Source organism: Polypterus senegalus, chromosome 16 (genome assembly GCF_016835505.1).
Source record: "Polypterus senegalus isolate Bchr_013 chromosome 16, ASM1683550v1, whole genome shotgun sequence".
In the NCBI taxonomy this organism is placed as follows: domain Eukaryota; kingdom Metazoa; phylum Chordata; class Cladistia; order Polypteriformes; family Polypteridae; genus Polypterus; species Polypterus senegalus.
Window position 1 is genome coordinate 50,511,702 of NC_053169.1, and position 17,058 is coordinate 50,528,759.

The 17,058-nt window shown below is 37.1% G+C and overlaps 1 protein-coding gene across 5 annotated transcripts in view; it reads left to right on the plus strand.

Moving 5' to 3' along the window:
• Window positions 1–17,058, plus strand: part of spast (spastin) — an 83,850-nt gene that overhangs the window by 26,103 nt on the left and 40,689 nt on the right. For 3 of the 5 annotated variants that reach the window (XM_039738763.1, XM_039738762.1, XM_039738761.1), the window contains exon 4: window positions 1,065–1,160. The exons of the other annotated variants lie outside the window; for them this stretch is intronic. In XM_039738763.1, coding sequence (XP_039594697.1) covers window positions 1,065–1,160 — 96 coding nt within the window. The remainder of the gene's footprint in view (window positions 1–1,064; window positions 1,161–17,058) is intronic. 5 annotated transcript variants of the gene reach the window in all.

Genomic DNA, 17,058 nt, shown 5'->3' on the forward strand with positions numbered 1-17,058 from the left:
TGTTTCGCTCCAGTGTGCCCCCAGCCGGTTTTATGAGTGGATACACAGTTTCAAGTTCCATGTGCATTTGGTACACCTCACAGGTACTTGCGTATTTATTACAACAATGAGATGTTCTTTACAGACAGTCATTGCAAGAAGAACATTTAACAACTGAAGTGAAATGTGATACATGTGCAAATCCTGCAGTGGATCTAAGTGTGACCAGTGATGAATGAGTACTGGAGAAGTGGGTCAGGTTTATTTTCAGATAGTTGTAGACTGTGTCATACTATTCAATAATATGGTAATAAATTTAATTAAAAACGAGTACAATTTTAAATGATTTCAATATTTTATATTACAAACTCAGTCTGTATATAAATAGCAATTTTAACACCGGTGCATAAAGTACACTGCACAAATAGTTATGATAAATGGTGCGAGTAGTTAAGGGTTAATGAGTGTGTATGGGTTTGTTTTGTTCTTTCTGCACAGTGCTGTTATCATTGCTTCCTGTTCCACTGACCCTGTAATTGGATTACATGGATATTGAAAATGGACTCATATCTAGCTGTTCAATATGTAATGGAATAAAACATTTTCTTGTATGTATTCAATTTGATGTTAAAAAATGTATTGTCACGTGTGTAATGTGAAGTTCTTACATGTCTTACAAATCACATTATGTTCGGTTAATACTGAATTGAAAAAGTTTTTTAGTAGTACTGTTATCTAAACATATGTTGTACTGGGCAATAAATTTTCACATTTTGATTTATAATAACATTTCAAGTCTGGATTTTTAATTCTAAATTAGCCACCTGATCATGGATGTAAAGTATGAATAATGTGTAATGCTTAGCAGTGGCTTGCATTTCAAGAGTGGAATGCTTAAGCAACCATATGAAAAAATGCCAGCTTTTCAGAGTTTTATATCATTTTTCTAAATTAATGTTCTCAATTGGACCCTTTAAGATATTTAACTAAAATCTAGTTAGTTTTCTGTTATTTTTAAGATGTTGTTACGTTCTTTTATTACTTTCTTTTGTTTTTGTTTTTGTTATCATGCTTCTGTGGTGTAGTGAAGATGATGTCAGGTTCATCAAAATGTGAGTCCCAGAGAGACATCTATAAAGAAAATAGAAACCAGTCCTTCAGTAATGGATGCCTTCAGTCAGGTGGGTGTAGGAATGCACATATATAGTTTGACACATTTAGAGGATTACAATGTACAAATTGACCAGGATTTAATTAGCAGTAGTAGCAGAAGGTAATGAGCCTAGTCTATAAATAATGTGCATAGTAAATAATATGAAAGTCATTGTTTTGCTTAAAGTAAGTTGCTGAAGCTTAAATATGAGATTAATTTCACATCCATTACAAGGCACTGTATACTTGATATATAGTACTAGCAAAATACCTGCGCTTTGCAGCGGAGAAGTAGTGTGTTAAAGAAGTAATGAAAAAGAAAAGGAAACATTTTAATAATAACATAACATGATTGACAATGTAATTGTTTTGTCATTGTTGTGAGTGATGAGTGTTGCTGGCATACACCCATACAGAATATATACACACACACACACATATAAACATATATATATATAAACTGCTCAAAAAAATTAAAGGAACACTTTGAAAACACATCAGATCTCAATGGGAAAAAGAAATCCTCCTGGATATCTATACTGATATAGACTGGGTAATGTGTTAGGAACGAAAGGATGCCACATCGTTTGATGGAAATGAAAATGATCAACCTACAGAGCCCTGAATTCAAAGACGCCCCAAAAATCAGAGTGAAAAAATTATGTGGCAGGCTAGTCCATTTTACCAAAATTTTATTGCAGCAACTCAAAATTGTACGCAGCACTTTGTATGGCCCCTGTGTTTTTGTATACATGCCTGACAACATCGGTGCATGCTTCTAATGAGATGACAGATGGTGTTGTGGGGGATCTCCTCCCAGATCTGGACCAGGGCATCACTGAGCTCCTGGACAGTCTGAGGTGCAACCTGGTGGCATTGGATGGACCAAAACATAATGTCCCAGAGGTGTTCTATTGGATTTAGGTCAGGAAAGTGTGGTGGCCAGTCAATGGTATCAATTCCTTCATCCTCCAGGAACTGCCTGCAAACTCTCACCACATGAGGCCAGGAATTGTCGTGCACCAGGAGCCACTGTACCAGCATAGGGTCTGACAATGGGTCCAAGGATTTCATCCTGATACCTAATGGCAGCCAAGGTGCCTTTGTCAAGCCTGTAGCGGTCTGTGTGACCCTCCATGGATATGCCTCCCCAGAAAATCATTAACCCACCACCAAACTGCTCATGCTGAATGATGTTACAGGCAGCATAATGTTCTCCATGGCTTCTCCAGACCCTTTCACTTCTGTCACATGCTCAGGGTGAACCTGCTCTCATCTGTAAAAAGCACAGGGCACCAGTGGTGCATCTGCCAATTCTGGTATTCTATGGCGAATGCCAATCGAGCTGCATGCTGCTGGGCAGTGAGCTCAGGGCCCATTAGAGGACATGGGGCCCTTGGGTCACCCTCATGAAGTCTTTCTGGTTGTTTGGTCAGAGACATTCACACCAGTGGCCTGCTGGAGGTCATTTTGTAGGGCTCTGGCAGTGCTCATCCTGTTCCTCCTTGCCCAAAGGAGCAGATGCTGGCCCTGCTGATGGGTTATGGACCTTCTATGGCCCTCTCCAGCTCTCCTAGAGTAACTGCTTGTCTCCTAGAATCTCCTCCATGCTCTTGAGACTGTGCAGGGAGACACAGACACGTATTGATGTGCCATCCTGGAGAAGTTGGACTACCTGTGCAACCTCTGTAGGGTCCAGGTATCGCCTCATGCTACCAGTAGTGACACTGACTGTAGCCAAATGCAAAACTAGTGAAGAAACAGTCAGAAAAGATGAGGAGGGAAAAATGTCAGTGGCCTCCACCTGTTAAACCATTCCTGTTTTGGGGGTGATCTCATTGTTGCCCCTCTAGTGCATCTGTTGTTAATTTCATTAACACCACAGCAGCTGAAACTGATTAACAACCCCCTCTGCTACTTAACTTACCAGATTAATATCCCATAAGTTTCATTGACTTTATGCTATACTCTGATTAAAGAGTGTTCCTTTAATTCTTTTGAGCAGTATATATATATATATATATATATATATATATATATATATATATATATATATATATATATATATATATATAATCAATATCTCTCTCTCTCTCTCTCTACTTTGGGGTGCGAGCAGCTGTTGCTGGGGGTGCCAGAATCCGTTGAGGAAGAAAAATTAAAAACATTATTTGTACAAAATGTTAATTTTTCTATCCATTCCTAAATAATTAAATGGGCAGGCTATTTCGTGTCAGTGCAATACGCTGCTTGTTAAAACGGATGACTCCTGCTCTTACGTGCACTTAGTGCTGCGTGGGTATTATGAACTATCGTATCTGTTCAAGTTCTATTTAAATTTTAAATATAAGTAATTTTTATTTAATCGACAGAAATATGTTTAGTAGGAATGTAAGTTAAATTTAGTCATCATTGCATAATTTTTTTTTTCTTCACCATAGAAATTTAAAGACTAAATTCAACTTCCATTCCTACCAAAGATATTTCTGGCGACTAAATAGAACCTACTTCTATCCAAATTCGAGCTATTGAGCTGTCGCCTGCCTGCCTGAATAAGTCACCTCGCTTCGCTCTTACTTTTTTACCGTTCATTTAATCATGGCTAGTCGCGGAAAAATTATAAACTGGAAGGGGAATTACACGGAGTATGGCTTTACCAAAACAATTATTGATGGGGAATAAAGTATCCATTATTTATAAAGCTTCAATTGGTGATCTGCTTTTCTGCGTTAACCTCATATTTTTTCATACTTCTTCGCAAACCAAGGGGGTGGGAGGGTAAAAGGAATCTAGAAGCGCTGATCAAGCTGTGCTTATGCTAAGAAAAGGAAACATTTTAAAAATAACGTAACATGATTGTCAATGTAACCTTTTGTAAGTAGTAACTGGAGGATTCAGAGTGTGGAGAAACTGTAGAGAGTAAAATGAATCGGGAAGTGCTGATCAATGTAATCTGTGTACGAGGAAATCATGCATTGAGAGAAGTTCCCCTTTGCTTGAAATGCAAAGTGTGATTTAAATGCGTTATTTTTTAACGCGTTATGGAGCACATGCATCAAAGCTTCTCGGCTGTGCTTGTGCTAAGAAAAGGAAACATTTTAAAAATAATGTAACACGATTGTCAATGTAACCTTTTGTAAGTAGTGCCTGGAGGATTCAGTGTGGAGAAACTCTAGAGACAGCGTGTGTATTAACTTGTGGATTTTTCTGTGAGTATTTGGTGGCAGCGTCACAAAGTTGGTTCCAAGACTGCGTAGCTGCGAGCTCAGCTCAGAGCGAAATGAGGTGAATGGGAGGGGAGATGATGACGTGACTCCCCCACCCGCCTTAACTGTCAATCCCCCCACAAAGACAGTCTCTCGGAATTTGCATAAGCAATTTTAACTTAGTTACAAAGTGATCAAAAGTCTCGTTTTATATCCTGCGTCCTCTCATTAAACTTGTATCCCGCATTACCCGTAGAAATGACAAACGCCAGCGGCAGCCTGTCTATGAACTTAATTTAAACTTTAGGTTTACACCGTGCTTTGTTTCTGAAGTAGCTGCACTCATGAATATGGTTGTATGTGTCAGTCGCTCGCTTCTTATTGTTTTGCTGCCTTCTCAATTGTATAATGCATGTTTTCTTTAACGCTTTTAGGAGCTCTTCCTTGTTTTCTACGTACTGCGTTGACAGTTCACGTGATTACGTGGGAGGCGTGATGATGTCACACGAAACTCTGCCCCCAATTGCCATCGAGCTCAACTCCATTACAGTATATGGAGAAAAATAGCTTCCAGTTATGACCATTACGCGCAGAATTTCGAAATGAAACCTGCCTAACTTTTGTAAGTAAGCTGTAAGGAATGAGCCTGCCAAATTTCAGCCTTCTACCTACACGGGAAGTTGGAGAATTAGTGATGAGTCAGTGACTCAGTGAGGGCTTTGCCTTTTATTAGTATAGATTAAAATGTAGTTGTTAAGGGACCGGGTTAATTTGCCATATAAATAATTAGAAAGAAGTGCAGAACTGTAGTTTTGTGATACATTTGGAAAAATATTTGTATGTATTTAGATCTTTTCACTGCAAGCTGTAAAGTTCTGAAGCAAGACTTGAAAGTGGGCCAATATGAAGATAAACATTGTTATACTGATAGGACATATTTTAGTAATTTTATTTATTTAAATAAATGATTTAAGGTAATCAAGTTAATTTGTGTATTTTTATAATTCTAATTAATAAAAATAACACTTTGGATTTACATGGTAATCACATGACTAGAATCTGTCGAGCAGTACATTTTGATGACTTAGATATTGGGCTTTATACAAGTTCCTGCCTCCCTGCGTAATCCCCACTTCAGTCAGTTAAACAGTTAAACAAATAATAGAAAAACGCATAGGGTCAGAATGTTTCGGCTAACTATGCCCAAAGAGTACAATCTATGCTGGAGAGAAGGAAGAGATGGAGCAGACAGGTCCAAGAGAATGAAAAGGTGGAAAAGCAGAGCGGTTTTATGCAGAAATTGCATCACAGCTCCACAAAGCCAAGACCTTAAAGCATTCCCAGTACATGTTAAATGTCTGAAAGTGCTGGGGGTTTAGAAGAACAAAGCAAAATCAAACCGTATTAAGGCCCATAGCAAAATCTTTGCAGTGGTTAAATACAGGCAATGCACATATTTTAGTGTGTTGATGATTAGGATTTTTAGGAGTAATATTCTTAAAAATCAAGATGCAATCAAGAGAAATACAGTGATAGATTCCATTTCCAGACTAATTTAATAGGTTAGAGCTTGGAGTCAACCCTTCATAAAAAGATGTAAGTAGCAAAGACAGATTTCATCTTAGGGTACTGAAATTGAATAAATGTTAAGAGTGTGAGAGGAGTGGAGAAGAAGACGTAAAAATAAAAGAAGGCCTGATAACAGACTAGAGTTGGATATAACAGAAAAAGAGAAAGATGGGAAATGTGCACATAGCGATTGAAACGGGTTGATCAGAACAATCAAAAATATTTCAAAGGTTAATGATGCCACAATTATCCCAGCCTATGAATAAGATAAGGTTACCTCCTATACAGAGTTGTTGGTTATTAAATGTGGAGGTCTGAGAATGCAGACTAGGGGAGGGAGTAGTGGACCTATATGTTTATCTACTCTGCGCCAAACTGTGAGTGCAAAAGATACTAATGGAACTAATTTTAATTGTATATGTTCATGTGTAGTATGCCACAGTAGTATAGCAGGAAGAGTTAGCATATGATTGTTGCTTATATTCTGGGCTGAAGTTTGTTAGAGGTGTAATTTTTCAGACTTTTTGACAAGCTATTTGGTTGTCTCTAAATGAGCGTATTTGCAATTATACTGTATATTTTCTGTGATGAAGCTGCATCCCATATAAAGGTGTAACATTTCATAAGTTCCACATTTTTGTTTTTTGTCTTGTAGGCATGACACAAAATTGTTTTATTGAATTTTGCAGTACAAAATCTTGTATCATGTATTGTATGGCATTACCACATGACTTAAACGAAACACAAGGGCAAACAAACATCTTTTGTTGAAAGCAGGAAATTTTAAGAATTTGAAAAAACAGAGCTAAGGTTTAAGACAAATTGACTGCCCTTTGGCAGAAACATTATTCATGGCTTGTGTAATAATGTGAAGGTGAAAAAATGCATGACCATATTTGATCATAGTCTTGGGCGACAGTTTAATTCTTTTGCACATATACTTAATTTAATGAGGTGCATCCTCAGAGTAGTATGGCAAATAACATTTTTTCATAAATACACCACCACATCAACAGACTTGTTTTCAAATTGATCTTCATTGGAACTGAAAAGCTCAAACTTACTGTAACAGTTCTCATGATATAATCAAAGAGTACTAGGAGGAGCAAGCTACATTTACTATAGCTTTCACGAGCTATGGATGTGAGAATGATTGCTTGAGGCATCAATAAACATTTTACTTATACGGTTTCAGAAATAGTGGTTGATTGTAGCAAGGTGAAATTTATATAGCATTGGATCTTGCATTACACTCAGTAGCAGGCTTAAAGTATGGTGGGGAGAGAGAAAGTAGACTAATTTGCAATGCCCGTTTCTCTGTTCAAATCATAGTCTGTCCCTGCTAAGTCTGTGCCCATTGTGTGAGTATTTCAACAGAAGTGGATGTTATGGAGAACTTAATTAACATGAGCATCTTCGGTGCCCCCAAACCCACCCCCATCCCCCTGTCAAATGCCGTGGAGTGGTATCTGTGACAGATGAAAAGGCACAGGAATTTTGCGTTTAAGTAGTAAAGCTTTATAGATGTTGGTGGTGTAACAAGCTATGTTAACACCTGTGTAACATCGGAAGAACAATGCTTACTGGGCACTTTGAAGCCTGGTTAATACAACATCTTTCACAACAGAGAGCGACTAATCCTGAAATCAATAACTAAACATTGTGTTGTTCCAAGTAATGCTTATTTATTTCAAAATGTTTCTATAAGATTTCTTAATGTTATCTAACAAGTAACCAACCGACAATGTTGCTGCATACTACAATACAAGCAGTTTAGATATTTTTTCTTAATACTGTGCTCTGAGATAGTATTTGTCAGGATGACAATATTTTTGGACTTCAAATATGGTTTTGTGTGTTTATCTTGCTCCCACCCTACTATTTTGGCAAATACTTGTGAGCAGTAAATTATATGTCACATGTCCAGCATATCAAAACTAGTATTTCTTTCAATGTGATTTTGCTATTTTCACTCCATTAATGGTTGATACTGATGCTATGGCCAGTTCATTGGGCATCCTTCATTTTAAACTAATATGTTCAGGTAAATAACTAATTGTTGTGCATATGAATTTGCAATGAAAGTTCATATTTAAAATTTTGTAATCTGTCCATATTTTAAAACATTGAAATACTTTTAAGATGTGCCATAATTACCCCAAATAAATTATTTTGATATGCAAGTTTGATTGTAAATGTTATTTTTTTTTGTGACCTTAAGTAAATGTAAAGAGGCCAAAGAAATCTGATTAATGGATCTCAGCTTTGATGCGTTGGGGGGGCGGGAATAATATAGAAGAAAGTCAAATTGCCTTTCACACAAAAATCAAATGAAGTTCACTCAATGTGCTTTTAAGACTAATCAGCTGGCTTGAAATTCTACAGATGTAAATCATATATCTTTTTACTTCTTAGTAAAAGTGAATAATACAATATATGAACTAGCTCCTTTTTGTTGATCATATCCTGTTTCTTTGCTGTTTTTTCAATAAGAGTATATCAAGACCTTTTTTAATGTTGCAAATTGTACTTAACGACACTACGTCAATTATATTTCCAACTATTAGAAATGTCTAGTTTCTGTGACTGGCAAAGGCCAAGCAGTACCCACCTTGCTGAATCAAGTGAGCTGTGCCAAGATTTCTTGTTATTCATTTCCACGGATTCAGAATAAATCCAAACTTGCACTTGGATGGAATCTATTATTTTAGAGCTGCTGCTGCTTCTTTTGGCTGCTCCCGTTAGGGCTTGCCACAGCAGATCATCTTTTTCCATATCTTCCTGTCCTCTGCATCTTGCTCTGTTACATCCATCATCTGCATGTCTTATCACACTACATCCATAAATCTTCTCTTAAGCCTTCCTCTTTTCCTGGCAGCTTTATCCTTGGCATCTTTTTTTCCCAATATATCCAGCATCTCTCTTCTGCACATGTCCAAACCAACGCAATCTCACCTCTCTGACTTTGTCTCCAAACCGTCCAACTTGAGCTGACCCTCTAATGTACTCATTTCTAATTCTGTTCATCCTCGTCACGCCCAATGCAAATCTTCGCATCTTTAACTCTGCCACCTCCAGCTCTGTCTCCTGTTTTTTGGTCAGTGCTATCGTCTCCAAACCATATAACATAGGTTACTACTGTCCTGTAGACCTTCTCTTTCCCTCTTGCTGATGCCCTTCTGTCACAATTTACTCCTTACAGTCTTCTCCGCCCATTCCACCCTGCCTGCACTCTCTCTTTTTTACCTGTCTTCCACAATCCCCATTACTCTGTACATATCTATTGTTTTAGAGCATTTTGTGTTGTATATTGTAGTGGTTCTCATACTTCGTCCTGGAGACCCAGTGTGGTATATTCATATTTGTTTGTTGTCAGTATTGTTTCACACTCAACCATGGGAGCATTACCTAGTATGAGAAGAGGGTGATAGAACAGATATATTTTTTAATTTTTCTTTTTTGAAAACTTAAAAAGCATTTTTAAAGGTAGTTTGAATCTGAGGAAATCTCGGGTCCATAGGCTTACTGAGTATCATGTACATGAGAAACAGGATATCGCATGCAAGATTAAGGGCGCTAAATACCAAGAATAAGTAGATATATTCAGTTTTTTTTTAATCTGAGGAAATCTCGGGTCCATAGGCTTACTGAGTATCATGTACATGACAAACAGGATATCACATGCAAGATTAAAGGTGCTAAATACCAAGAATAAGTGGATATATTCAGTTTTTTTTTTTTGTTTTTTTTTACTGATTCAGGTGTTAATGGTTCTGCATGATTAAATTAACTGTCCAATTTTGTAGTTCTGTATGCTTTATTCTGTGTTTAATTCATGCCTTTTATTATATTCATAAATCTGCTTTCCCTTTTTTACTTTTTAACAGTCAGAAAACCTGGCAATATAAACTTATGTTCTTTCTGGAAAAATATGTAAAGGACTTCAATCAGATCTCCATGGTTTACATCTGATTCTTTTTTTAAGACTGTTTAAAAGAAAAGACTGTGACCATGATATACTAATTAAAGTTGAGTAATGTCTCTAAGGGAAGTACACTTGTATCATTTCAAAGTTCTTATTTATATTCAAACGTAGATAAGTGACCAATGAGACTGTGACACCTTAATGCAGTGTATTGTTTAAATGTTAGAAAATGATATAGTTCAACTCTAGCTTTCCTTAAAAAAATGACTATACATGCAATGCTAACTATACCGTAATACAAGTATCCCTAATCCAAAATTCTTCTGACCAGAAGTATTTTGGATATTTCGGATTTTGCAATGCTTGCATATATATGAATAATGAAAGCTTAGTGACACCCTTGATTAAGCAGGGAAATGCAGCCCAGCTAGCTAAATATCATTGAGCTGTTATTAGAATATGTGTTAATGTGAAAAACATATTAAACTTTAAAAGTGATTAATATGAATTGATTTTAATTCTGCAGTTGCATATTGGCACTGAAGAACTGCAATAGGCCTGGGAAAGTTAATGCATTCATTTTTGCAATTAATGTGGCCTTTTTAACACCTTAAAAATTGTCACATCCACGACCGACAAGGAAGCGAATGCCTCAGGCAGTGCTTTGGTCAGGGTGGCATTTTCATGTAATTTTTTTTTTCTTTAACATTACAAAACAATAATACAAAAAAAGTTAAATGTGAACCTATAGAATTACATACACATCTAGTAATGTATTTATATACTACTTTTTATGAAATGATGATATGCCACATGTCAATACGTAGCACTGATGTTCATTTTCTTAATATATAAATACAGTGGGATGCAAAAGTTTGGGCAACCTTGTTAATAGTCATTATTTTTCTGTATAAATCATTGGTTGTTACGATAAAAAATGTCAGTTAAATATATCATATAGGAGACACACACAGTGATATTTGAAGTGAAATGAAGTTTATTGGATTTACAGAAAGTATGCAATACCACAAAAAAGAAATGAAATCAATATTTAGTAGATCCGCCTTTTGCAGAAATTACAGCCTCTATAAACGCTTTCTGTAGGTTCTAATGAGAGTCTGGATTGTGGTTGAAGGTATTTTGGACCTCTTTACAAAACATCTCTAGTTCATTCAGGTTTGATGGCTTCTGAGCATGGACAGCTCTTTTTAACTCATACCACAGATTTTCAATTATATTCAGGTCTGGGGACTGAGATGGCCATTCCAGAACATTGTACTTGTTCTTCTGCATGAATGCCTTAGTGGATTTTGAGCAGAGTTTCGGGGCGTTGTCTTGTTGAAAGGTCCAGCCCCTGCGCAGCTTCAGCTTTGTCACTGATTCCTGGACATTGGTCTCCAGAATCTGCTGATACTGAGTTGAATCCATGGGTCCCTCAACTTTGACAAGATTTCCAGTCCCTGCACTGGCCACACAGCCCCACAGCATGATGAAACCACCACCATATTTTACTGTAGGTAGCAGATGTTTTTCTTGGAATGCTGTGTTCTTTTTCCTCCATACATAACACCCCTTGTTATGCCCAAATAACTCAATTTTAGTTTTATCAGTCCACAGCACCTTATTCCAAAATGAAGCTGGCTTGTCCAAATGTGCCTGAGCATACCTCAAGCGGCTCTGTTTGTGCTGTGGGCGCAGAAAAGGCTTCCTCTGCATCACTCTCGCCTACAGCATCTTCTTGTGTAAAGTGCGCCGAATGGTTGAGCGATGCACAGTGACTCCATCTGCTGCAAGATGATGTTGTAGGTCTTTGGTGCTGGTCTGTGGGTTGACTCTGACTGTTCTCATCATTCGTCGCTTTTGTTTATCCGAAATCTTTCTTGGTCTGCCACTTCGAGCCTTAACTTGAACTGAGCCTGTGGTCTTCCATTTCCTCAATATGTTCCTAACTGTGGAAACAGACAGCTTAAATCTCTGGGACAGTTTTCTGTATCCTTCCCCTAAACCATGATGGTGAACAATCTTTGTCTTCAGGTCATTTGAGAGTTGTTTTGTGACCCCATGTTGCTACTCTTCAGAGAAAATTAAAGGAGGAGGGAAACTTACAATTGACCCCTTAAATACTCTTTCTCATTATAGGATTCACATGTGTATGTAGGTCAGGGGTCACTGAGCTTACCAAGCCAATTTGAGTTCCAATAATTAGTTCTAAAAGTTTTGGAATCAATAAAATGACAACGGTGTCCAAATTTATGCACCTGCCTGATTTTGTTTGAACAATTATTGCACACTTTCTGTAAATCCAATAAACTTCATTTCACTTCTCAAATATCACTGTGTGTGTCTCCTATATGATATATTTAACTGACATTTTTTATCGTAACAACCAACGATTTATACAGGAAAATAATGACTTTTAATAAGGTTGCCCAACCTTTTGCATCCCACTGTGTGTGTGTGTGTATATATATATATATATATATATATATATATATATATATATATATATATATATATATATATATATATATATATATATATATATATTTATATTTATATATATATATATATATATATATATATATATATATATATATATATATATATATATATATATATATATATATATATATATATATATATATTATATATATTTGAGCGGCACTAAAACAAAAATAAGTCTCTAGTACCACTGTACTGTACTTGCTGATCTGCCAGGTAGCTTACAGTGCTGACTGCCATAATTTAATAATAATAATGACAAAATCATATGAAATAGAAGTGTAATTATTGTGCTTACCCATTATTCCAGTTTGCAGCATCTTCAGTAATTTATAAAAAATAAAAATGTAACATATCTCCCCGTGTCTGCGTGGGTTTCCTACGGTTTCCTCCCACAGTCCAAAGACATTCAAGTTAGGTACATTGGCGATTCTAAATTGTCCCTAGTGTGTGCTTGGTGTGCCCTGCGGTGGGCTGGCGCCCTGTGCTGGTTGGGATTGGCTGCAGCAGACCCCCGTGACCCTGTGTTCGTATATAGCGGGTTGTAAAATGACTGACATGACATGACTGAATGTAACATAACCATCCATGTAATGCACGGTGTCAATTTTTAAGCAAGCTAGAAGCTATGGAGATCATTGTTAGTGTGCCAGGAGTGTTTTTCAACCATTTTTCTGTGGTTGCACACTTTGTAAACCAAAAAATCCAAAGGCACACCACAATTCTACCAACCAAAAACAAAAAAAAAATATCTATACACATGCTAAACTGCCCAAAGGGGTTGGACAGGGGCGGCAAAAAAAGCAGCTTGGACATTGCAATTTGCTCTGTGAAAGTCGCCCAAGCAAATGGACCCCCGACATGTCTTCTGCTGCTATAATGCTCTATATGCTTTCTCTGCAAAACGGCGAATTTGGTCCCGTTTTTTATGTTGGCTTCTCCAGGTATTTCCATCTTCCTCAACAGGTCTTGACCACTTGAGGAATGTATTTCTCTCAGGTCTGGACCCAGGGGCAGTACGCTAGTTTCTACAGCGCATCAGTTGAAAAATATTTGTGTAGACTATAATTAACAGCTGTTGAACAATTAAGCTTTAACACAAGTTTTAATGATATCTATTTAAGAGATGCATATTTGTTCAATTAAACCAGTCTTTAGCGGTGAATTCAAAGTTAGGAACTGCAAAGATTTTTGATTGTTTAATTTTCCATCTATCTCATATGCTATGCCAATTTGAGAATGTATACAGTACAGGCCAAAAGTTTGGACACACCTCCTCATTCAATGTGTTTTCTTTATTTTCATGACCATTTACATTGGTAGATTCTCACTGAAGGCATCAAAACTACTTGGTCAAATAGCCCTTACACAGCCAGGAGGTGTGTTTGGCGTCATTGTCCTGTTGAAAAATAAATGATTGTCCAACTAACCTGACTTCTGCACAACACAACTGCTGGTCCCAACCCCATTGATAAAGCAAGAAATTCCACTAAATAACCCTGATAAGGCACACCTGTGAAGTGAAAACCATTTCAGGCGACTACCTGTTGAAGCTCATTGAGAAAATGCCAAGAGTGTGCAAAGCAATAATCGGAGCAAAGGGTGGCTATTTTGAAGAAACCAGAATATAAAACATGTTTTCAGTTATTTCACCTTTTTTTTTTTTTTTAAGTACATAACTCCACGTGTTCATTCATAGTTTTGATGCCTTCAGTGAGAATCTACCAATGTAAATGATCATGAAAATAAAGAAAACACATTGAATGAGGAGGTGTGTCCAAACTTTTGGCCTGTACTGTACATTGGCCTCATTTTCTTATTGCCGCCTTTTCAGCATTCAAATTCAGGTTGCACTTGCTCAAGTATTTATTTTGTTAAATGTTCAGGTTTAAGTTCACTAATTAAGTTTGAACTATGCCATAAATTTTTTGTTAAATTGCTTTGTGTTGATTCTACATTATTTTTGTGAATCACTTTGTATTTACTTCATAATCTATGTATTAATTTTATAATTACGTTTTATTGTTAGAAGTGGTTAATTCCAATTAATTACGTATATTTATGTGATTAATTTTTTTAATCGTTTCTCACCACTAGTGTGTACGCAACATTTAATGAAACTTTCAGTTTTCTAAATGTTGTGCTTTTTTAAACTGCTGTGCAGGTGTTATTGTCTCTCTCCTTGTCCCTTGCACAACATATTGAAACTTCCAAGCATTTTTTATTTTTATCTCGCATTCATTGATGATGGAAGACCATAAGGAGCCCTAGGCATTTGATCCTCCTTGTCTAAAGCACGTGTGCCTCTTACCGTATGGCTGGAGATCGGACCGGGCAGTTAGTCCAATCAGTATGAGGGGATGGGGATCCCACTTGATGTACAAGGTGTGCCACCATTTGCTTACCTAAAAGGCACCCCTCAGATAACCGTCAGAGCTGCCTGATAAGTTGACTGGCTGTGGAATGCTTACCCGGGGATTCCCCCCCTTGATAGTTGATCAAGTGATGCCACTTGCTGCTTCATGGGTGACCCCAACCCCAGTCATTGATCATGAATCCTAACTTCATGTCACTTCGGCCCTGTCCACACGGCTGTCTGAACTGTGTCAGGTGAGCATGAATGAATGGCAAGTGTTTTTCTGCTTATTGCAGCGAATCAGACTTTCAGAAGCTTTCACTGCTTGTGTTCAGTCGGATGCACATTCGGATAACATCAAAAAAAGTTGCATGCAGCTTTTTTTTGAAGCTGTTTGTGATAATGATGTAACTTTAGCTACTATGAATTATTAATGCCGGTCGAGTGAGTGTATATGCGAATAATTCTTGTATGTTTGCTTACTTCAGGGTGACGCGTAGCTGCTCTTCAGGGCTAACACACATATTGGTTGGCCGACATTTAATATGGTGTCGTACCAGGTTTTCTTACTTGCATGTCTTCAAAGATTACACACGCATGCTGGGCAGTCAGAAGGTTAACCCAGTAGCAGCGGCGATGTTTTCTCTGCCTACGTCAACATGTCAGGATGATTTTTAGGAGGAGGTCAGTGTTCATGTCAAGCTAAGTGATCCATATTTCGTGAATCCAATGAAGGATAAACTGCGAATCACACAGGTTCAAAACACTCTGGACTGCCTGAAAACCCCCCTCAGTAAAAGTGACAAAACTATAATCTGGGCTGCAGATTGAAGTTTACTAGGGGCAAATGAACGCAAATGTAATGTCACATTGAAGTCAATTAAGCGCCTCAACAAAATGCAACTTAAATGCTTAGGTCGCTCAGGTCACTCAGAGCACATTTGTTTTACCAAGTCCATGTGGACAGGACTTTTTAATTGGTGGACAACACCTCCACCTTCATCCATGGGTATCAATTGTGTGTTGTAGCTTTGTGGCACTTGATGCTTCATGGATGACCGGACACTACCTGCTCTTAGAATGAATAAAGCTGTTTGAAATCTGCATGTAGGGTTGCTTATATCCATCCACTAGGCAGTTAAAAAATTAGAGGGAACTAGTATGCAAATAATTTCGGATTTTGGATTATATATACTTCTTTGACTGCATCTGTGCAGATAAAGGATTTATTTATGCTCCAACTGCATTTAGTATGTTGGTGTAGTATAAATGTAATTTAGTGAAGATTGTTTTTGTTTGTTAGACATTTTTAAGATATCTATTTGTAGTTTGATAATGGTTTCTTAATCCTAAATTTTTCACCTCTAATCAGATTCTTTTTGTATTGTTTGTCCTTACAGTGCTTAAAGTTTTACACATCAACTCCTTTGATAGGTTGAGAATTGACATGTACCTATAAAACGCTTCCAGTTTGCCATTTTACAGTTTTTAATATGTCAAATTCAAACCAAGTGTCTTTACATACCACATTAGGAAGAATGCTTTTTTCCATTTCTGCTTGTATATGCGGACCATCTTTGTTTTGGTCCTTTATTGATCCTTGATTGATCCTTGATCTTATGTAGGAATTTTCTGAGGTGGCAGTCTGAGAGAGTATAAAGATGTCCTATTCTAGTTTATGTGGTCAAGGCTTCTCTTCTGCTCTATGTAGTTATCAAAATAATCTTATCTTATATAATACGCTACCGTGGCTGTTCTTTTGTCTGTCCAGGATTTTAAATCACCTGTAGCTCACAAACTGTGTCACCTATGGACTTAAAATTTGGTAAACATATACTACATGAAGTCTACTATCCACTTTCGGGGCGATGATTTTTATTATTTTTATTGTTATTTTATTTTATTGTAGAATCAACTCTCGACAGCCCGCTTCAGGGCAGACGTGTGGCACATGCGTATGGGCGCCGTTCTCATTCCCTACCACCTTCAATAATCATACTTGAGGAAGATTGAAGAGTTAAATGCCAGCTTAAGTGAAAAATTGAAGAAAATGTAAAAGTAATTGCAACACAAAAACTAACTTAATCAATTTTAATGGGAAAAGATGCAGACGAAAGAAGAGAAGCAGTGGGCCGCTAGGGTGGAGAAAAGAAGACCTGCTTAGAAAGCAACAAGCGCATCGACCTCTGAGCAAATGAATGATAAACGGAGACAGAGAAAGAGTATGAAAAATAGGGATGCTCAGTGAAGTGTATTCACTGCACGTTATCGTGCAGTACGCTGTTACTGGTGTATATAATAAATTGATTAATTCAAGCCTGAGAAGGGATAGTGCAACTGCAAACTTTATTCATTTGTCCATATTTATG